Raw genomic sequence first — 23565 nt, 5'->3', positions numbered from 1 at the left:
CAGTTTGCCCAACCCAAACGCCCGGCGGATAAACTGACCAACTATCGTCTGGTTGGCCATGTCTGTACTAGTCATTTGTATCATTTGTAAGACTTGCTGTATGGTGGGTATGGTGCGCACGCAGTATTTAAATGAGTTGGTTGTTTAGTTGGTCAGCGTGTGTGGATGTAATAGTCGATGGTCGTGCAAACAACAAGTCATGTGGTGCACCATGCTGGGTGGCTGGTCATGCATTAAGTTGCAGGTGTGTACAAACCTAAAAAAAAAAAAAAACAGCTGGCTCTGTACTTTAGGTTATAGGTTGATAGATACAGTGTGCAAAGCAGGGCTGTGGAGTCGGTCCAAAAATCCACCGACTCCGACTCTGACTCCTCAGTTTAGGATTCCACCGACTCCGACTCCTCTAATTTGCATATTACAATTTTGTTGATTAAAAGTATGTAACATGAAATTCGTCTCTTAACTGCCAACGCTTAGGAATTTTACAAGACAACTGAAGTGAGAAGGATATGTAGACTACTATATTTATTCCCTTTAGACTAAAACTAGTCCTTGGTAAGAGTACTTGTAAAAGGTACAAACCGGAACAAAGAACATCTATCAGGCCCTAGGCAATGTAAGTGTGGGTACATGTAAGAATGATGTGCAGGTACCCTGCAGGGGAATGAGGAGATTGTAAACAGACAACACCTCTGTGTTCAATGTGCACAGCATTCTCAGTGGATTCCCTGCAGCTCTGTGGGGAGTGCATATGTAGAGTATAGTACTACTGTGTAACAAAGTAAACCTGAGACAGATGAAATTAAAGTTTTATACATACCTGGGGCTTCCTCCAGCCGCCTTCAGGATAATCAGTCCTTCGTTGTCCTCCTCCACCACCTGGATCTTCTGCTATGAGTCCAGGTACTTGAGCCAGTCGGGCGTAGTGCGCATGCACACACTCCGCCGCCAGGAGCATACTACACCTGTGCAGCACTATTGCGCAGGGCAGAATGTTCCTGGCTGTGGGAGCGGCATGCGGCCGGACAGCGCTGACTGGCTGAATTACCAGGACTCATAGCAGAAGATCTGGGTGGTGGAGGACAGCGAGGGACTGATTAGCCTGAAGGGGGCTGGAGGAAGCCCCAGGCATGTATAAAACTTTACTTTTCATCCATCTCAGTTACCCTTTAATTTGTAGTCACCAAACCAAATTTTAACAACATATCAAATTATTTGATTTCATCAGCAAAGGGAGTGCATACATTTGCATAAATCAGCATCAATGCAGAATTATTTCCATTTCGTTGACCATCTCTATTAGTGACACAGCTACACATCAGGCTTTATTCTTACAGCATAGATGTTATTTAGTATATATAAGAGATTTCTGTGTACACATCATATATACAGTCACAATCAGATATGTATATCTGACCTTAAAAATACGGGGACTGCTTTATTGAAGCAGCACAAGTAACTGATTTTGATTGGTTTATTTCATTTTTGTGGACTAAGCACAGCTATTACTGTATAGATACTGTATATATACATTATTTTTAACCACTTAGCAACTTCTGCCACGCTTTTCTACGTCCTTGTTTACAAACACCTATAAATACATCTAAATATTTGGTTCTGTTTTCTATTTTTAGAAAACTGAGTACGTATAGCACCATCTTGTGGCCAAGAAGTAAAACTACTTCCAAATACACCATTATTCACTTACCATAGAAAAATTAAATATATTTTCATTATTTTTGAAACTCCTTCACCCCTAACCCAAAATAAAATATTATCGCCATACTTTGTACTAGGGACACAATTTAAACATTGTAATTACTGGGACAAATTGGCAAATAAAAGGTGTCTGTTTTATCTACAATAGCACATTTTATTTTTAAGCTACAATGGTTGAAAGCTGAGAAATGGTGATTTTTTCATTTTTTTCTTCTTCTTCCCTGTCAAATGCATATAAAATAATATAATTCTTAGCATAAAGTACTGCCCAAAGAAAGCCTAGTTTTTTCTGCAAAAAATAATGTATAGATCATCTCAGGGTGATAATTAGTGATAAAGTTATTACTGAATGAATGGGAAGAGCATTTGAAGGGGAAAAAAACTGTGGTAGAGAAGTGGTTAATGACTATTATCTGAGAAATAGAACATTATCATATTTTCTATTTTAATTACAGTTACAAATTCATTAGGAGTCGGAGCATTTTTTCCTGACTCCGACTCCAGGCACCCAAAATTGCCCGACTCCACGACTCCGACTCCACAGCCCTGGTGCAAAGTCACAGGAAGCATTCATATCTCATTGCTTATAATGGCTTACCTTTCTCCCTGCTTTCCTCCACTTTTTGGGTTGACAAAGACAAGTAGTGGGTGCGTGTCAAGCATTGGAACTATCTGCAAAAAACAGAATATGTAACAGTCTGTGTTGGCCTAACAGGAATCAACAGAATCAGAAATATACCACATAAAAAGTAACTCCCGCCTCATGGCAACTTTGATCCTGGATCAGCATTCTACGCCCTACATTAGGAAGTAATACGGTTATGTAAGATTATATAGATCTGTTCCTCACCCGCAACACTTGACCCTCTGCGGTACTGAATGTCTGTGAGGTGTCTTCTGAAGAAGCTATCAGGTTCTTCTGACTGTTCTGTCGTTCCTGAAAAACAAGAAGATTATACTGAGAAATGACATATGAACATAATAATTGCCGCCCGCAAAATATCACTAGAGAAAATGCAGTGGTGATGAGCAAAGCTACTAGTCACATGTTAGCTAACAGCAAGACTGGCAACTAGAATGTGATAGGCTTTGGTGGCCATCTCCATCTGTAGTCTGGCCGCACTGGGCATCTATTGATGCTACTTCAGATCCAGAATATGACAACACATAACCAGGATATAATGTGATATTATACTTCTTATGATTAAAGTATACAGTATACTTGGTAAAGTAAAACAACATATTTTATGGCACTGGTGTATTGTGTTTGCATGATAAAACTTTCTCTTCCTTCATCAATATACAGTGGTTTGCAAAAGTATTCGGCCCCCTTGAAGTTTTCCACATTTCGTCACATTACTGCCACAAACATGAATCCATTTTATTGGAATTCCACGTGAAAGACCAATACAAAGTGGTGTACACATGAGAGGTGGAACAAAAATCATACGATTCCAAACATTTACAAAAAAAAAAATAACTGCAAAGTGGGTTGTGCGTAATTATTCAGACCCCCTGAGTCAATACTTTGTAGAACCACCTTTTGCTGCAATTACAGCTGCTAGACTTTTAGGGTATGTCTCTACCAGCTTTGCACATCTAGAGACTGAAGAAATCCTTGCCCATTCTTCTTTGCAAAACAGCTCCAGCTCAGTCAGATTAGATGGATGGCGTTTGTGAACAGCAGTTTTCAGATATTGCCACAGATTCTCAATTGGATTTAGATCTGGACTTTGACAGGGCCATTGTAACACATGGATATGTTTTGTTTTAAACCATTCCATTGTTGCCCTGGCTTTATGTTTAGGGTTGTTGTCCTGCTGGAAGGTGAACCTTCGCCCCAGTATCAAATCTTTTGCAGACTCCAAGAGGTTTTCTTCCAAGATTGCCCTGTATTTGGCTCCATCCATCTTCCCATCAACTCTGTTCAGGTTCCCTGTCACTGCTGAAGAGAAGCACCCTCAGAGCATGATGCTGCCACCACCATATTTGACAGTGGGGTCACCATATTTGACAGTGGGGATGGTGTGTTCAGAGTGATATGCAGTGTTAGTTTTCCGCCACACATACTGTAGCATTTTGCATTTTGGCCCAAAAGTTCCATTTTGGTCTCATCTGACCAAAGCACCTTTGTCCACATGTTTGCTGTTTTCCCCACATGGCTTGCGGCAAACTACAAACGGGACTTCTTATGCTTTTCTGTTAACAATGGCTTTCTTCTTGCCACTCTTCCATAAAGGCCAACTTAGTGCAGTGCACGACTAATAGTTGTCCTATGGACAGATTCCCCCACCTGAGCTGTAGATTTCTACAGCTTGTCCAGACTCACCATGGGCCTCTTGACTGCATTTCTGATCAGTGCTCTCCTTGTTCGGCCTGTGAGTTTAGGTGGACGGCCTTGTCTTGGTAGGTTTACAGTTGTGCCATACTCCTTCCATTTCTGAATGATCGCTTGAACAGTGCTCTGTGGGATGTTCAAGGCTTTGGAAATCTTTTTGTAGCCTAAGCCTGCTTTAAATTTCTCCATAACTTTATCCCTGACCTGTCTGGTGTGTTCTTTGGACTTCATGGTGTTGTTGCTCCCAATATTCTCTTAGAAAACCTCTGAGGCCGTCACAGAGCAGCTGTATTTCTACTGACATTAGATTACACACAGGTGCACTCTATTTAGTCATTAGCACTCATCAGGCAATGTCTATGGGCAACTGACTGCACTCAGACCAAAGGGGGCTGAATAATTACGCACACCCCACTTTGCAGTTATTTATTTGTAAAAAAATGTTTGGAATCATGTATGATTTTCGTTCCACTTCTCACGTGTACATCACTTTGTATTGGTCTTTCACATGGAATTCCAATAAAATTGATTCATGTTTGTGGCAGTAATATGACAAAATGTAGAAAACTTCAAGGGGGCTGAACTTTTGCAAACCACTGTATCTAGTAACTGTGCAGTTAGGAGAGTCGGGGGGATATTGGGATATAAAGCAGGTCAGTGTACTGGAAAGAGACATGGAGATTAAAGTGTGGAGAGATTGGCCATGCCTGAACCCCCTTCACAGGTCAATGGATGTCATTGTCATAGATAGTCAGCGCTGTTCAAGTCAATGAGGCACTCATGTTTATCAAATCCTACAGTCCAATTGTCAATACATTTTACAGTAATATTATTTATGCTAGGTCGAAAGGGGCCCATACATTTAACGATTTTCCCGCCGATATACAGTAGATTCGATCACTGTGATCGAATCTGCTGTGAAATCATTGCGCAAACACTGGCCCGAACGATCGATTTCCATCCGAAATCGCTGCTTCAAAATCACTGCTTCACAGATGCCGAAAGTGGCAGTTTCACAGATGGTGAATCGATTTCATGCTGTAATCGATTCACAATCTGTTTTCAGTAAAGGCAGCAATACGATCCCCCTCTGATCAGATTCGATCAGAGAGGGATCTATCTGTTGGTCGATCTGATGGCAAATCGACCAGTGTATGGTCACCTTAAGGCTCTGTTCCCACTTCAGCAAAGAAAATAAATGTTTTGTCTGTTCTCTTCATTGCTAAATGGACAGTGTACTGTTCCTATTTTATATATAGGTGCCGCTCACATTTGTCACTCTACAAACAATCCATGGGATCCATTGCAGTAAGCAGAGCGCAATTCTGTGTGCAGTCCGCGATAATCCCGGGCAGCAGGCAGATGCATTCCCCCATACATCCTATGGGGGTAACACATCTGCCCCGGGCTACAGCCGGACCATCGGAGTGGACATTACACTGTCCGCAAGTGGGAACCGAGTCTGAAGCTTTTGCATATTTGGTGCTAAAATACCAGAAGGGTTAAGTGGTTTGTGTTTAATTGGATGCAATTAAAAAATGGGGCACTGTATGAGTACATGCAACCAGCTGTCTGTCTAGTTAGGAAGGGCCCTTGTGGGGTTCCATGGATCCTCTATAAGCTGAAGGGCTCATTCACACCACCAGTGACTCCTAGTGTTTTGCAGCTTCCTGGAATTCTGGCAGAATGCTAGGCCAATGTAATATTCACATTACAGCAACGCTCTGGCTGGCATTTTGGAGGGCTTGATAGCTATCTGGATCTCCATAGAGAGTCTATGGGAATGCTGCTAAAATGTCTGTCAGTGCCAGGAAAAATGCTAGCGAAAACATTATGCAGTGTTCATCAGCGCCTGCTAAAAGTGCCTGTCAGTGCCAGGAATTGCACGCTAGAAGTGCCAGTCCTTGCCAGGAGATGTCTGCCAGGAGCATCTGTCAGCACGGGTGACAATGCCAGCGCTTTACAGGGCTCCTAGTGTGAATGTCATCTGAGACAAATATGTCATCTGAAAACTACAAATTAATCCAAATCTTAATATAAAAAAATAGTAAAAAAAAAATGGGAGTTTATAGCACAGAGACTATTACAAAGATCTTTTGGAAAGACTGTTATGGGTAGCAGAGTGGGGAGATGATGTAGTACAGTAAGTACACCAGTATATGTGATATGTCTTATCTGCAAATGACCAGTAAATCTTTCCAGCCGGTATGTGATTCATACAGCCCAGCAGGATACCTCTGCTGCTCTCTCTTAGGCTCCCTGCACACTGCAAATCCGTTTTCCGATTCCGTTTCCGATTTTCAATCCCGATTTTCCCTGAATACATTTAACAGAAAAACGGATCAAAAAACGCAGCATGCAGTAAAGAGAAAAAATCGGAATTGGAATCGGATGTAAAAACCGATTAAAAACCGGAATCAGAATCGCATGCAGTGTGCAGGGAGCCTTATGCTGGGTACACACGATGCGTTTTTTCAGTCGATTTTCCTATCAATTTCCGATTCTTTCCTGTTATCTTTTTTTTTATCTATTTCCATTTACTTCTATGAGAAATCGATCAGAAAAAAAATCGAAAATAAGATCGGACATGTTGGAAATTATCTATCGAACCAACTAATGCTGGGAATACACGGGTCGATTCTGGCGCTCGATTCTGCACCCAATCGTTTTGCCCGCTCGATTCTCTTATCTTCTGCTTGTTTTTCTTATCTTTTTTCAATTCACTTTAAAGAGAATCTGTATTGTTAAAATCGCACAAAAGTAAACATACCAGTGCGTTAGGGGACATCTCCTATTACCCTCTGTCACAATTTCGCCGCTCCTCGCCGCATTAAAAGTGGTTAAAAACAGTTTTAAAAAGTTTGTTTATAAACAAACAAAATGGCCACCAAAACAGGAAGTAGGTTGATGTACAGTATGTCCACACACAGAAAATACATCCATACACAAGCAGGTTGTATACACCCTTCCTTTTGAATCTCAAGAGATCATTTGTGTGTTTCTTTCCCCCTGCAGCTATCTTCCACTGAAGTGTCAGGCTGTTTCTTCCTGCAGAGTGCAGACAGCTCTGCCTGTATGTAATTCCTCAGTATGTGAAAGCCCAGCCAGCTCAGAGGAGGATTTATCCAGCTTGTAAAAGATAAGAGAGAAGCTGTCCTAATCTAAATAATACACAGGCAGTGTGCAGAGAGGGGCCTGGAGGGGGGAGATGCATCACAGAACCACAACACTGAAGAACTTGGCAGCCTTCCAGACACAGGCTGACAAGTCTGACAAGTGAGAGATAAGTTGATTTATTACAGAGATGGTGATAGTAGAACGTGCGGCAGTAAGCCAGAACACATTAGAATAGCTTTTGGAACTTGTAGGAGGATAAAAAACAGGATGCAATTTTTGTTACGGAGTCTCTTTAATGACAAATCGATCGGCAAGATGAACGAACGGTGTTCGGACATGTCGGAAATTATCTATCTAACCATCTTATCAGCTCAGAATCGAGCCGTGTATTCCCAGTATAACACAAAATTGTATGGTGTGTACCCAGCATAATAAACATAGCTCCCAACTCCCAACTGTCCATTCTTAAGAGGGACAGCCCCTCTTTGGGATTTATATCCCTCTTTTTTCCTTATTTGTCTCTTTTTTAGGACTCATGTACAGATGTAAATATATGTATTTTTCTACTGAAAAAAATGACTCTAAACATTATTTCTATCATTTAAATTGATATATTTTTTTTATTTTCAAATGTTAAAATGAAGGAGAATGAATGATGATAGAAAAAACCATTGTGGTCAAAATGATAAAACTATTATCTTTTGCTTCTGAATTAGTTCTGGTATCAGTGACTAGGGGTGTGGCATGTGGTAGGGGTGTGTCTTAAAGTGTCCCTTTTTCTTGTCTTTTAGGAGGTAAGTGTAAGAGTTTGCGGAAAAGCCGCCGCGCGGACTGACGGCAAGGCGGCTGGTTCCGCGTCCAGGCCGGCGGTTTGCACGCAGCAGCGTGCATCTGAGGTGGCTGGGTCTGTTAGTGCACACAGATTGAGGAATACGCGCGCGCGCGCTGAGAGGCAGAACCTTTATGGCAAACGAGGAGGGATCAGCTGACCAGGTTGGTCAGCTGATCTCAGAGCGAGTAGCTACTGGTTGATCAGCGAGGGGTGGTGCTGGTGAGCGCCGCTCTATATATAGTTACTACAGTCTCAAGTTGTCTGCCGTTGCGAACACTTACGTGAAAGCACTCAGACCATAGTCAGATCCCACAGTGTGTTAGAACCAGGAGGACCTGGGAATTCACACTGAGCCAGATTACTTCTGTGTTACTATTGTGTTATACTTCAGACTAGTTCCAGGGTGTTGAGACCACGGACCTCACACCCAAGACTAGGGACACTGTGTATTCCTCAGACTAGTTCCAGGGTGTTAGGACCACAGACCTCACACCCAAGACTAGACATTGTTGATATATGTTGTGACTTATTGCATCTCTGACTATCCTTCTGCTTTCTGATTCGGTACCTTCACATATCTGATTACCTGTTGCCAACCCTGCCTGTCCCTGGATACCGAATCAGCCCTTTGTCTCTGTACCTTATCTGCCCGTGTGTTGCCGACCCCGCCTGCCCGATCTTGCGAGCTATCCCTCTCCATTGAGAGATTAGTCTCCAGTCCTGCTTGTGACGCCCACCTTCTAGGTGTCACTCAGCCACAAGGCCTTACAGCTATTCAGCCTGGGGCTCCACCCCTTTGGAAGTCTCAGGCTGTTGGAAGGGCTTCACACTTCCCAGAGGGAGGTATTTCCCATACGGCCAAGGACCACCTACTCCCCGGGTGGTCCCACTCAAAGTCATTACAGTTGCACCAAACACTCACACTACAGAGGTGTCGAGAGGTTAGTTATACACTGTACTTGTATTATTGGTGATTCTTCAGATCATCAATAATCGGGTATATATCTGTATTCTTGGTGATACTGCAGATCACCAATAATCAGATTCTCTCTGTGTGCTGACACCGATCGTTACAGTAAGTCCATTTGAACCAAACAAAATGGCCTCACCATCGCATACTACTACTAATAGGAGCTTATGTGGAGGGTGACACAGTGCTGATCTAGTCAGCACTAGTCTCATTCATGGGTTTTTGGTGAGGAATCGTCATTCACTGAGGAGTTTGAATTGCCTTTTATTTACCAGATTGTCAGATAAAAAAGTACAGTATCATGTCTATAGGAAACACACTGACAGCACTGTTAATGCAGTAGAGACTAACTGGCTCACAGTGAAGCCCTCCCTTTACCAGCCTGAAAGTTGCTGTGAAGGAGTTTGTAGGAAGCTGATTAATACTGGCCAGAAATAAACATGTTTACTGAACACACTGCATGATTTTTTTTATATTTACCTTAAATGACATCTGAAGTGAGAGGTGTGTGGAGGATGCCATATTTATTTCCTTTTAAACAAGGCAAGTTGCTTGACTGTCCTGCTGATCATCTGCCTAATGGTGTATGGGCACCATCAGCCATCGTCCCTGAACAAGCATGCAACAAATCAGTTAATTGAATTAAGTTTGACTGAATTGTTATTTCAGATGTGTCATTCAGGCACTACTGATGCATGAAGGCAGGGCTGCCAGGCAGCAGGTCTTGTTTAAAAGGAAATAAATATGGCAGCCTCCATATTCTTATCACTTCGGGTGTCCTTTAAATTGATCTTTGAAATACTGCAGTAATACAATTGGTTTTACACACCAGAATTACTGGATAAATACAAGAAGGGGGTAGTATATGGTCTCGCAGGATGCCACCATCGCACTTCAGAGGCATTATGGGAACACATTCATCATGAACCTAAAATGAATAAGAAAAAAAACAACATGTTTTAATGGAGCATATTTGTCAACTATCGGCTGTTCTTATATCTAGCAAGCAGATCTTTCTTGCCATTGGCTGTATCCCCGTCATATGCAAATTGTCTCATGTCTATAGTGCACTACCTAATTATACCTACAATGACTCAGCTATTGTCCTAGGCAAGTGACAATATTTTATGAACATTATTAAGGTAGCATTACTATTAATTACAATTCAGAACTTAAAGATCAACCAGTGATCTATCTGTATTTCCACAAGTATCATTATTGTTATTGATTTATATAGCGCCATCATCTTCCCTGGCGCTGTATTTCTTTCACAAGAAGCACAAGAAAAGGAATGTAGGGTAATTAAACCATGTCTTGTAACGCAATGTACATATAATTTGTATCATAAATGTACATTTGCGTATTTTAATTCACTTTAGCACATAGTTTCATCCTCTCTCAGTGTGCAAAAAATTGAATGAATTTCATTAATGCTATCAAAGAAATTCATCAAATCTGGCTTCAAACTACAATCACATATTCCAATTTATATTCATTGGAAAATATATTTTAGTGTTTTTTATTATTTATGTGTACAAGTTGACATCATGGTGTTCTGTAGATTTTTGAAAATTCAAGAATGTGTAATACAAATACCCATTTTATAAATGGTGAGTATGGCTTAAAGGCACATGGTTAATACCTGAGAAAATCAGGCAAGTCTGTCTGATTCACTTTTCTGGGAGTGAAGTGGGTGAACATGAGCCTTGCTTGTAACTCCGGTGTGTGTAAGCTTATCACAGCTTGAGAAAACAAAAGGTGCCCATTAACAGTGTGATTTTTAGCGAATTATCATATTTTTGATAAGATTATTCAGATCGATAAACAAGATGGTATTTAATCTATCCACAGCATTACAGAATCCAAACTATTCCCCATAATCAAAGTTGTGAACTTATCTATTTAAAAATCTGCCACATCAATGGACCAGCTCTTTTAATAGGCACATGACGTTAGAGGGATATGGAGGCTTCCATATTTGTTTCCTTTTAAACAATGCACATTGCCCATCTGGCCTGCTGATCCTCTGCCTCTAATACTTTTAGCTGTAGACCCTGAACAAGCATGCAGATCACATGTTTGGTTGGATTTCCCACTTGCTAGTTTCAGGTGGGCGATTCAGACACTGCTGTTAAGTGAAAGATCAGCAGGACTGCCAGGCAACTGACACTGTTTAAAAGGAAATAAATATGGCAGCTTCCATATCCCTCTCACTTCAGGTGTCCTTCAAGGAAATGATTGGTAATACGATCCATTGGGCCCACCAGCTAATTTGTTTTCCTGTAATAGAATCTGAATAACCTGTTCAAAAATACGATCATTTACTAAAAATTGTATCCGATTTAAAATAATAAAAAAAAAATCAGATCGGTAAACAGAATAGCTTAAAAAATGGTCTACAAAATGCGTATTTAAATCTAATGGTGCACATACATGGTACAATTTTTTTCATCCAATCTTACCATTTCTATGTAGTAGAAGGGTAAATTAAGTGAATATACTGAAAGGATAATTTAGGCAGTTCCCTTATATTACATAGAAATGGTAGGATTGGATGAAAAAATGGTACCATGTATGGGCACAATAAGAAGAAGCATGTGTATTTTGCTAAGTGTCCTTACCTTCATGTGACACCAGACACACCGCTGGCCGGTGAGACACTGGAAGCTTTTTATTTTTTTCTGACATTTGTCGCACTTGTTGGCTTCACATCCTCCTCTAACCCATATGTGCGTCTGTCCCTGAGGAAGCAGAGAAAGAATTACCGTGCACCGTGTGACAGCAGCTTACATGTTCACACCACAGGCATCAGAGGGATGGTAACTGAAGACTAGGAAACAATAAATCACAAGGAGATGGGCATAGTTTATGTGAGACTGGCCTAGGACTTCATGACACTTACACTGGCATCTTTGCGGGATTTGGCATAGGTGCTGATGCAGCTATTTGGTGCTTTGCGAGCACAGCGTTCATGCACAGTAAACTTACAAACTGTAGAAGAAAAGATACATTATGTAAAACCAAGAATTTATAAAGAAAAACACAAACAGAACATGTGCCTTTGTTTCATATTTTCTGTTCATTTTTAAACTGACCAACGGCCACTAAAGCCAGCCGTAAACAGTGCAGGCATGATCCATCCAAACATGTCACTTACAGCAGCTGCATGCACTCAAGTCACTTAGGCATTCATGTCTACGCTGTGTAGGAGGGTGGTGCCCGCAGACACCACTGGCTTATCAAGGGAAGACTGAAAGAAAATATTCTGATTTGTCCAGTCATTGTTTCCTCTATGATGGTCATGACGGTAATAAGTCATGGCCAAAATCTGTGGCATTACACACAAAACTTTAAAGGGTACCTAAAGTAAAAAAGACATAGCCTGTCATGACTTAATGATATAGGGCTGGGAGTTTAAGGGTTAAATATCTGATAAGCCTAACTTTGACCAGGTGGGTGATTGCTTGCACCCCTTTGAATTGCGGCCGTGGGGTTATTTTTCAAAATCTCTGCCGAGGCTCTGGTCACACCTATCTGCGTTGCCGCTGCCCACTCGACAGTCTAAACTGGTGGTTGCCAAGCTTGAGGGCTGGGCATAGCAAGGCGGAGGTTTCCAGAGAGATTCTTGATATGTATACTACCCCTCATGCATCCCTCTCAGTGTGTGTTCCATAGATCCGCATAGATTCACCTTGTCCTTCATAGGCATGCATATTATTGCACGCTGGTGTGTATTTTTTATTCTTCTATAACATTTTGCACAGGGCATTATTATCTATCTTGGGCAGAGTGTGGAGGTTTTATTTATTAACCACTTGTGGTCAGACCTGTACTATGCATTAACCTTCTATACTGCTGCACTTTTCCCTTCCATATTGGTGTGCAGGCACAGGGAACAACAGCATCAGCTTGCACGATCTGTCATCATCTGAATAAAGAGAGATGCTATAGCAAGAGACCCAGGGGGACCTCACTGCTAACGCAGAAAATAAAAAAGCCAGATTGGCATTTGTTAAAATTTACCCTTGAAAGTCACAATTCTTCTTCAAGAATGTCCATCAATTGATTGAAAATGAAAAGAAGTCTTGAAAGAAAACAACATGGTCCTTACTCCTTACAGCCAAATATTTAGGAGGGTCGCTGGTAGGGCACAGTACCTAAAAGATGTGCCTTAGATATCGGTCATGGGTCTTACAGCAAATAATGACCCAAAGTATACTTCAAAAAGCACCCAGAAATGGTTTGAGACAAGGCACTACAGAGTTCTAAAGTGGCCAGCAATGAGTTCAAATCTAAATCCTAAGGAGCACCTTCACGGATATCTAAAAACAGGATTTGGGAAAAGGAACCCTTCAAATATCAGAAACTTGGAGCTGGTGGTAAAGATATCATGGTCCCAAATTCCAGTAGAGATGTTAGAGACCCATGGGGGGGTTATTCACTAAATATTGTTAATCTTAACATGTACAGGTAAGTGCATGTTAAGATTACCAGCATTTAAGCATTTATTCAATTTACGTAGCGACGTACGCAATGCGGTATGGGTTATATTTATGCACCACTTAGGTTGCTTGAGTAAGATGCAAATGTACTGTTAGTGGTGCATGTTTATAGCGTGTTCTGCAATTTACATAAGTCACTGCATAAATTGCGTAAAGGCTGGTCATCTTAACGTGCGCTATCTGCACATTAACGCTCCTTAGTGAATCAACCTTCTTGATTGTTACAGAAAGTGATTAACATCAGTTATTTCTTTCAAAGACTGTGTTACCAAGTATTACCGGTATGTTGAAAGTGCAAATTATTTTGACCAGGCCATTTTTACTGTCTTGTGTGGTATGTCTCAGAATTTTTTCCCCTCTACTTTCTTGTGTTCTTCCAGTGTCAACAAAAGAATAAACATGACATTGCCAAAGCATGTGTAATCTGCGATTTCCTGGGAGATGTGGTGTGTTTTGTGGCATAAATACAAGGGTGTCAATATTTTTGGCCAATACTATATAGTATTCACTACCTTAGCACAATACATTTTTTATTGAACTCTTTGCATACAGATACTTACATGCGCAATCACATTCAAATACAGGCAGAAAAGCGCAATCACTTATATACAACAAACTCTGTATGGAAACAGATCCATACACACATTCTAAAAAAAGTCGTCACTAACAAATGACTAACGTTGTGGAAATGACAACAAAGACAAACGACAAGTCTATGATGTTTTCCACACAACAATATTGCAAATGACCTACTCATTTAAATACTGCGTGCGCAAGCGGAAGCAACATCACATGTGCCATGCATGCATTCTGTAGAACAATGTTGTTTAAACAACATTGTACACATGTGGCCAACTGCACTCTATCTACCCAACAGTTGTCTGAACTGATCCACCACATGGATTGGGCTAAATGCCTGAAATCGGTTGCTCACTGTTGTTGTTTAGCTACGTTTTTACCACATTTCTTGTGCAATACGGTGAAATCTGTCAAAACTGTGGCAGTTTCAAACAAATTTTGTTGAGCATGCGTACAAAGCTTAATTCTCCCCTATTCCTGTTCCACTGCTTGTATTGTGTGAATACTATAAAGGGGACCTTTTATGGCTCTAAATTAGTTGGATCAGATGCATGGTGTATCAGCAAACCTTGTGATCAAAAACCAGAATGTATGCTTACAATGTGGCAACAAGGCCAAAACAAAACATTTTTTTTCTTCATTATAGCCCTTAGAAAGGCATCTTTAAATCCATTTTAACATATATTTTTTTAATACCTATAATGAATGAAAATTCTGCTGATTTTCCTTGGTCTGTTCCTGACTTTATTTCAGCCTCATAGTTACTTGCATTGGGTTTGTCTCCTGTCACCTGTTGCCCACTTCTACAGTCTAATAATAATTATCTGTGACCTGTCTGATTGCCCCTAGCTATGCTTGATCATAAACTTAACTACTCATTAAAGTACTCATTACAGTACTCGTTTTCCAGGTACCCTAAACTTTCACACCTGAAACCCGGCACAAATCAAAGTTGAGCACTAACCTTAACCATGTCTCTAAAGACAACCATACACTTTAAGAGCTTATTCAAAAGATTAAAAAAGCAGTAAATTTAACAAAAAATCTGTAAAATCTGATCAATATTTGGCTGACCACTGGTCTTTTGGCCACTGACTCCGGCAGGAATGTGGATGGGAGGGAGTGGCAGGGTGAGAGCATTGTGCAATCAGTGGCATCATACCTTTGTACTGCACTGAACAGTATAAAAGACAGACAGTGGTGACAGTGATCAATATTGTACTATATTTCTGCTGAATATATGTTGTTGCAAGGTGGTAACCATCTACAGAATCAATATCAGGGAGATATCAATTCAAATATCAATCAGATAAATCAGAGATCAGTAGGGTTTAACTCCTTGATTTTGCTGGCCAATTCATCTTTTGATCCAATAATTTCATCGAATTAGAGGAGAATAGGTGCTGCAGCATGGCTGTCTGATTGATCCATTGAAAGAATCTATTGGAAATTCTGGAAAATCTTGGCTGTTTTTTTGCCCCCCTCCCCCCATGGCTGCATGTAGTGTTGATGGCCCACCTGTCATGTCAGTATGAATTCTGGTTTCCTCCGGTGTCACTGGTGCATGTAGGAGGTCACAACACTGCACACAAGCACACGAGTGACACATATACACTTGGAGGCGATAGCAGGACAATTTCCAATAGATTTTGTGCTGAAATCTATTGGAAATCGATGTGCAGTGTGTGGGTAGGCAATAGATCCCTCTGTGATCAGATTTTATCAGAGAAGGATCTATGTGATGGTCTATCTCAGCCTTTCTCAACCTTTTTACCCTGGAGGAACCCTGCAAATAGCTTTTGGAACTCAAGGAACCCCTGCAAACAATGTTTTTGACCCCGAGGAACCCCTGCATTTGTTTTGCAGGAGGCACGGTCTTTAAAAGTAGGTGAGGCTGTCTATTTCACTACCCCCTATTATACTGCCACTCATTATACTGTCTCCTTATCCTAGTGCTTTTTATTAATGTGCTCATTATTATTCTGACCCCCAATTTAGTGCTTATTTTTACAGTACCCCCTATTATAATGTGCTCTATTGTACTTCCCCCACGAGGGGGGGAAATGCCAAGGAACCCCTGCAGAGTACTCAAGGAACTCTGAGGTTCCAGGGAACCCTGGTTGAGACTGGTCTATCTGGTAGTAGATCAAACAATGTACCTGTAAGCTACCTTTAAGTGTATAGCCACTGTAAGTCTAAACCTATCATGTTACTTTAACCGCTCCACCCCAAGGGGTTTTTACCCTAACGGACCAGAGCAATTTTTACCTGTCAGCACTCCTCCCTTTCAGTTGCCAATAACTTTATTACTACTAATTATAACAAAATTATCAAAACATTTTTTTTTTTCGCCACAAATTAGGCTTCCTTATTTTCAGTAATTACTTTATTTTCTATGCATTTTGTTGGAAAAAAACAAGGAAAAAAATACACAATTTTTCCAATTATATCCACTATAGATTTAAAATAAGCAAAGCTACTATAAATAAAACCCACACATTTTATTTGCCAGTTAAGCCCCGGCTATAACAACTTTTAAATGATGTTCCTAGTACAATGTATAGTGACAATATTTTTTTGGGAAATATAGGTGTCATTTGGGGGGGGGGGGGGGGGGGAGGGTTATGTGCCTGGTACATAATAACAAGCCCTTACGTAGTAAAATGACAGTAATATACCCTAATGACATACATATTTAAAAAAAAGCCCCTGAGCAACTATTTATGTTTTTTTTTAGTGGAAGGGATTATTTTTATTAATTTTTAATTAAAAATGTATGGTGTGTGTGCAATTGTACTTTGTCACCACTAGCTAACGAGCAGCAGGCAGGCGTGCACACGTGCATGGCGGCGGGGGCACACTATGCATTAAAACGTCCTGGAGCCGTTAAGAGGCTCTAGCATGATGTTTTAATGCAACGGCTTGCCACTAAGAGATAAAACTAATTTTTAAACAAAGATTAGCCAAGCGCTAATGCTCTGGACAAACATGAATGACACAGAGATGACCAAAAATTAAAAAAGTGTCCAAGATCAACTTGTTGTGTAAAAACAGATAACACAGTAGGACTATCTATATATAGTGGTGATCTATGAATGTCAGTACAACATGATGACCTTTCTTTTGTGGAACATCAAGGTCCAGCAGTTGTATGAATCTTGCAGAAAGTAGCTATGGGTATACGAGGCTCGGCATAGCAATCTTTCTGGCTATTTATATACCTATTGTTTTTTCTGTATACTTACATGTGCAGCACAGGCCTTGCTTCCGGACCCCAAACAGCAATGCTTCACACACATTACAATACACAGGTCTGTTAAAATGTTTAAGACGCCACAAATGTTGACCATCATCTTTAATATTCTGTATAAAACAATATACACAAAATTATTGCTGGGGTATTTTCAATTCATTATCATCATCTTTGTGAAGCACCAACATATTTGGTAGCACTAAATAAGAAATAGTGGCTATAGATCACAAACCATGACAGAAGAGGACCTTTACATTCTGAGAGCAGGGGACTATGGCCTACAATTGTAGGGGAAATGTGAATCTGTTTAATTAGCAATGAAGGGTTAGGAAATGCTTTGGCACCTTTGAAGTGATAGGTTTGAAAGCTCATTAAACTGTTTAAGAAAGAGCGGGATTTACAGAATATGAGAGAAGTCCAAGGCCAGTCATTATTATTATTTAGTATTTATATAGAGCCAACATCTTCCACAAAACTGTACAGAGTATATTGTCTTTCCACTTAACAGTCCCTCAGAGAGGCTTATAATCTAATCCCTACCAAAGTCATACGTCTATCAATGTATCATGTAGTGTATGTATCGTAGTCTATGGCTAATTTAGGGCAAATCCAAATGTGAGAAGAAACCGGAGTGCCTGGAGGAAACCCACACAGACACAAGAACATACAAACCCCATGCAGATAGTGCCCTGGCTGGGATTCGAATCAGGGACCCAGTGCTGCAAGGCGAAAGCGCAAACCACTAGGCCACATATGTGATATGAGCGAGGAAGATGGCAGTAAGTCATTGGAAGAACGGATAGGACAGTTAGGAGGGAAGCATTCTTAAAGCGGAACTGTAGATACAAAATAGGCACATTGTTTCACTTACCTGGGGCTTCCCCAAGCCCCCAGCAGCTGTACTGTCCCGCGCCGAGTCTCAACGAGCCTCTGTTCTCCCGCCGCCAGGCCACTGCGCGGCTCAGGCCATACGTATCCTTTCTTTGCGTCCCCCGCTATTGCAGAGGGGAACGCGAAGAAAGGATATGCTTGGCAGGGCTGCGCTGGCATCGACTTACAAGTCGAGGTACAGAACGGAGCGGCGGCGGGGGAACGGAGACTCATGGAGACTCGGCGCGGGACAGGACAGCTGCTGGGGGCTTGGGGAAGCCCCAGGTAAGTGAAACAATGTGTTTATTTTGTATCTACAGTTCTGCTTTAAATTAAGTCAAAAATATAAGCTGAGAAGACCTGTAAAGTGATTTTAAGACAAAGCATGGCAGACTGAATTTTATTCTGATGTGAACTACTCTACAGTCAGATTGCCTTGGTGTCACCTTTGACCTGCACTGACTAGCAATCCCCACATCCAGAACATCTCTAGGACCTGCTACTTTAATTTGTAAAACAACTTTAAAATATCCCAATGACCATCAAACTCCTAGGACATATAGTACAGATTCCAGGTAGTGGTTTTCAAGGTGATGGAAGGAATATTATTAGTTCAGTCTTATTCAGGTTCAGATATATGTCAGACAACCGAGATGAGAAATTGTGAAACTTTTCCCAAGATAGGAGACAAGTTGGGATGCACAGAATAATATGTATGTCATCTGTGTACAAATGTCAGAGTATGGAAACAAAATAGATAATTTGCCAAGGAATCAGGAGTAGAGAGAGAAGCACAGGGTCAAAGACTGTGCCTTGGGGAACACCAATAGGAAGAGAAGTGGGAGAGCGAAAGTCATCATTGAGGTGAGAAAAATTATGAGCTTAGAGTCTGGAGCAGAATAGATGGATAATAACGTCAAATACAAAGTAAACATCAATGCAAAGGAGAGAAAAGTTTTGTGATGTGGATCGGAGATGGCGATTAGCTACATTTTCGTAGAAGTACGTTGTAAGTTAATAACTGTAAGTCTGTTATTAGCAAAATGTTAACACAGCTGAGATAATTTCATGTATATATAATTCCAACTGTATTAAAATGAAAGTCTCCTTTCTCACAACACAGTACAATAATTTCACTTATTTCCTCTTCAACTTACAGCTTCCATTCCCAGCAACACCAGTAGGGGCACTGTGGTTAGTCCTCCCTTTAACCATTCCTCATATGAAACAGTCCCATTGCCATCATAATCCACTTGTCTCATCATTTCTTCCAGCATCTGCAGAATAACAAACATGATATATATAATTCACATGGATATACCAATCCCATTTCATACAGCAATCTTCATACTTGAATGTATCATGAGTTTAGGTAATCGTTATATCTTCCTGCATGTAGCGGTTCAGCAATCTTTGGGCAATTGTACCTTAGCAGCATACTATAAGGACTCTCCAAAGCAATCTATTCAAATTATACCAAGTCTATTTCAGCCTCTTACTGCATAATTTATAGAGTAATATGAGGCTGAAACTAAATATAACTTGAATTGATCATTTCAGCATGAACTCGCACTACCGTATGTATGAAACTACATAGATTGTCATCTGTGTGGCCAGTGCTACAGAATCCTTTCAAAATGTAGATTCCAAATATACTATAATATAAATAATAGACTAAGTGCCTCAACCTTCAAACAAGAAGAAGAAGTACTTTGCATGAGAAAATTTATGCGTGCTCAAACACCAAGTTTAAGGCCTCTTTTCCACGGACTGTTGAGCTGTGTGCTCAGCAAGCAGTTGGCAGCAGTGAGCAGATACCAGGCAGCAACAAGCAGTTACTAGGCAGCAGCAAGCAGTTATCAGGCAGCAGCGAGCAGATACCAGGCAGCAACAAGCAGTTACCAGGCAGCAGTGAGCAGATACCAGGCAGCAACAAGCAGTTACCAGGCAGCAGCAAGCAGTTACCAGGCAGCAGCAAGCAGTTATCAGGCAGCAGCAAGCAGTTACCAGGCAGCAGTGAGCAGATACCAGGCAGCAACAAGCAGTTACCCGGCAGAAGCATGCAGTTACCAGGCAGCAGTGAGCAGATACCAGGCAGCAACAAGCAGTTACCAGGCAGCAACAAGCAGTTACCAGGCAGCAGTGAGCAGATACCAGGCAGCAGCAAGCAGTTACCAGGCAGCAGCAAGCAGTTACCAAGCAGCAGCAAGCAGTTACCAGGCAGCAGTAAGCAGTTACCAGGCAGCAGTGAGCAGCTGTGAGAGTTTGAGAGCCATTTCACTGCCTATTCACAGTCCATGGAAAAGAGGCCTTACCCTAGCAAGTCTGACATTGCAAATCTGGCCTAATTGGCTATTCATGAGGCAATGCTCATGCAAATGCATGCACAAACCAATACCACAAAGCAGTCACCCTGCTACATGCTACATTAGCACTATCCGGCTTAGTGCACACCAGAGCGGTTCGGCAGCGTTTTGCGATCCACTTGCGGCTGCGGATACGCTTGGGTAATGTATTTCAATGGGCTGGTGCACACCAGAGCTGGAGGCGTTTTGCTGAAACGCATACTCCCGAGGTGAGGCATTTTTTGGATTGCGGAGGCGTTTCTGCCTCCAATGTAAAGTATATGAAAAACGCAAACCGCTCTGAAAAACGTCAGTTCAGAGCGGTTTTGCAGGCGTTTTTGTTACAGAAGCTGTTCAGTAACAGCTTTACTGTAACAATATATGAAATCTACTACACCAAAAACGCTTTACAAAACCGCAAAATGCTAGGTGAAATGCTACAGAAAAATAAGAAAAGGCGTTTCAAAATCTGCTAGCATTTTGCGGATCTGCTAGCAGTTTTTGGTGTGCTCCAGGCCTCCAGGAGCGCCACGGGGAGGATTCCCAATGCCCCCTTTTTATACAACTGGGGGGACCGCAGGGTCCCAGGCTCTCTCACTGCCTGGAAACCACAGCGGCACCCCGGAGGGGGAGGCTGGGTGGCGTGGACGACCCCCCCCAAGTGTGGCCAGCGCCGGGGAGAGCCGTCTGCACCCACCTCCCAATATTAAAAACAGGCACTTACCTTTACGTCCATTGCGTTCTGCTACATGCGCATTAATTTGGGGGCACCACATAAGAAAGGAGAGAAGCATGGGTCACCCCGAGCTTTAGAGCTCAGGGCTGGCTCACATACAGCACTCCAGGGGGGGGGGGGGGGGAGGACAGGCGCACTCACTCCAGGATTCACACCACCGGAGCAAGCCATCCACCACCTGCCTCCAAAGGATACAAACTGCACAAAATGCTTTCCATGAGAAAATTAATGCGCATGTAGCAGAACCCAATGGACGTTAAGGTAAGTGGCTGTTTTTAATATTAGGAGGTGGGTGCGGACGGCTCTCCCCAGCGCTGGCCACGCTTGGGGGGGGGGGGGCGGCTGCGCCACCCAGCCTCCCACTCCGGGGTGCCGCTGTGGTTCCCAGGCAGCGAGAGAGCACTTTGCAGTATTGGTTTTTTGACCCTGCATAGTTTGGCATGCGAAAGCAAATGCATATTTGCATGAGCATTGCCTCATGAATAGCCAATTAGGCCAGATTTGGAAAGCCAGACTTGCTAGGGTTAAACTTGGTGTTTGAGCACGCAAAGCATTTTTTGCAGTTGTATCCTTTGGAGGCAGGTGGTGGATGGCTTGCTCTGGTGGTGTGAGCCCTGGAGTGAGTTGTCTGCGCCTGTCCTCCCCCCACCCCGGAGTGTTGTATGTGAGCCAGCCCTGAGCTCTAAAGCTCGGGGTGACCCATGCTTCACTCCTTTCTCATGTGGTGCCCCCAAGTTAATGTGCATGTTGCAGAACGCAATGGACGTTAAGGTAAGTGCCTGTTTTTAATATATGGGAGGTGGGTGCGGATGGCTCTCCCCGGCGCTGACCACACTTGGGGGGTGCAGCTGCACCACCCAGCCTCCCCCTCCGGGGTGCCGCTGTGGTTCCCAGGCAGTAAGAGAGCCTGGGACCCCGCAGTCCCCCGGTTGTATGGGGGCATTCGGAATCCTCCCCGTGGCGCTCCTGGATAGTGCTAATGTAGCATGAACTAATACCCGCAGGTCGATCGCTTTGCGGTATTGGTTTTTGGACCCTGCATAGTTTGGCATGCGAAAGCAAATGCATATTTGCATGAGCATTGCCTCATGAATAGCCAATTAGGCCGGATTTGCAAAGCCAGACTTGCTAGGGTTAAACTTGGTGTTTGAGCACGCATACATTTTCTCATGGAAAGCCTACTTCTTCTTGCTTCAAGGTTGAGGCACGTACTCTATTAGATAGATAGATGCGGCGTATGCTACGACGCGGGTTGGCTAGTATACTATAATATAGTGGGGAATATTCACAAAACAGTGGTAATATTACTGTGTGTAGACAGCTCTGGGTGTTTGCGCTAGCAGTGTAGGGTGCATTGCGCATATACCGCAACTCGCGTTATATTAGCTGCACATGTGTTGTGTACATAACACACGTAAAGCAAATAGCACTATGCTAAGTTTAAATATAAAATAAAACCATGGGATATTAAAAAAAAGGTCATTTTTAGGAGTAGGAGGATAAATACAATTGTTTATCTCATCTGTTTATTTTCAACTCGGGTTCACTTCAAGGAGATTTTAAAGTGAACCTAAATCAAAGGAGGGAAAAAGAGTCTCACTTATCTGGGGCTTTTACCAGCCCCCTGCAGCCGCATTTTCCCAGGCCTGGCCAGTCAATGGCCACTGCGCCTGCGTACACGTCCTCGTTCACGCTCCTGTCCCCAAAAATCCATTGAATGGCCTGTCAGTGAGTGACGGCGCAGGCACAGGGCGGCTGCAGGGGCTGGTAGAAGCCCCAGGTAAGTGAAACTCTTTTCCCCCCTTCAGTTTAGGTACACTTTAAAGAGAACCCGAGGTGTTTTTAAAGAATGTTATCTCCATACAGAGGCTGGATCTGCCTATACAGCCCAACCTCTGTTGCTATCCCAAACCCCACTAAGGTCCCCCTGCACTCTGCAATCCCTCATAAATCACAGCCATGCTGTGAGGCTCTGTTTACATCTGTAGTGTCAGTCTCAGCTGCTCCCCCGCCTCCTGCATAGCTCCGGTCCCTGCCTCCGTCCCTTCTTTCCAATCAGCAGGGAGGGAAGGGATGCAGGCGGGGACTGGAGTTCTGCAGGAGGCGGAGAGAGCAGCAGACTGACACTATAGAGATAAACACAGCCAGCTCTGACAAGCTGTTTGTCAGCAGCATGGCTGTGATTTATGAGGGATTGCAGAGTGCAGGGGGACCTTAGAGGGGTTTGGGATAGCAACAGAGGCTGGGCTGTATAGGCAGATCCAGCCTCTGTATGCAGATAATATTCTTCAAACCCACCTCGGG

General features: G+C 42.4%; 1 protein-coding gene across 5 annotated transcripts in view; it reads right to left on the bottom strand.

Moving 5' to 3' along the window:
* Window positions 1-23565, bottom strand: part of DGKA (diacylglycerol kinase alpha) — a 245608-nt gene that overhangs the window by 15519 nt on the left and 206524 nt on the right. For all 5 annotated transcript variants that reach the window (XM_068267592.1, XM_068267591.1, XM_068267594.1 and 2 more), the window contains 7 exons: window positions 19338-19457; window positions 17303-17420; window positions 11879-11967; window positions 11598-11717; window positions 9806-9904; window positions 2570-2656; window positions 2318-2391 (listed from right to left, as the gene is read on the bottom strand). In XM_068267592.1, the coding sequence (XP_068123693.1) occupies window positions 2318-2391; window positions 2570-2656; window positions 9806-9904; window positions 11598-11717; window positions 11879-11967; window positions 17303-17420; window positions 19338-19457 (707 nt within the window). The remainder of the gene's footprint in view (window positions 1-2317; window positions 2392-2569; window positions 2657-9805; window positions 9905-11597; window positions 11718-11878; window positions 11968-17302; window positions 17421-19337; window positions 19458-23565) is intronic.

The sequence above is a fragment of the Hyperolius riggenbachi genome, chromosome 2, assembly GCF_040937935.1.
Source record: "Hyperolius riggenbachi isolate aHypRig1 chromosome 2, aHypRig1.pri, whole genome shotgun sequence".
Lineage (NCBI taxonomy): Eukaryota > Metazoa > Chordata > Amphibia > Anura > Hyperoliidae > Hyperolius > Hyperolius riggenbachi.
This window is presented reverse-complemented; position numbering and strand designations above follow the sequence as displayed.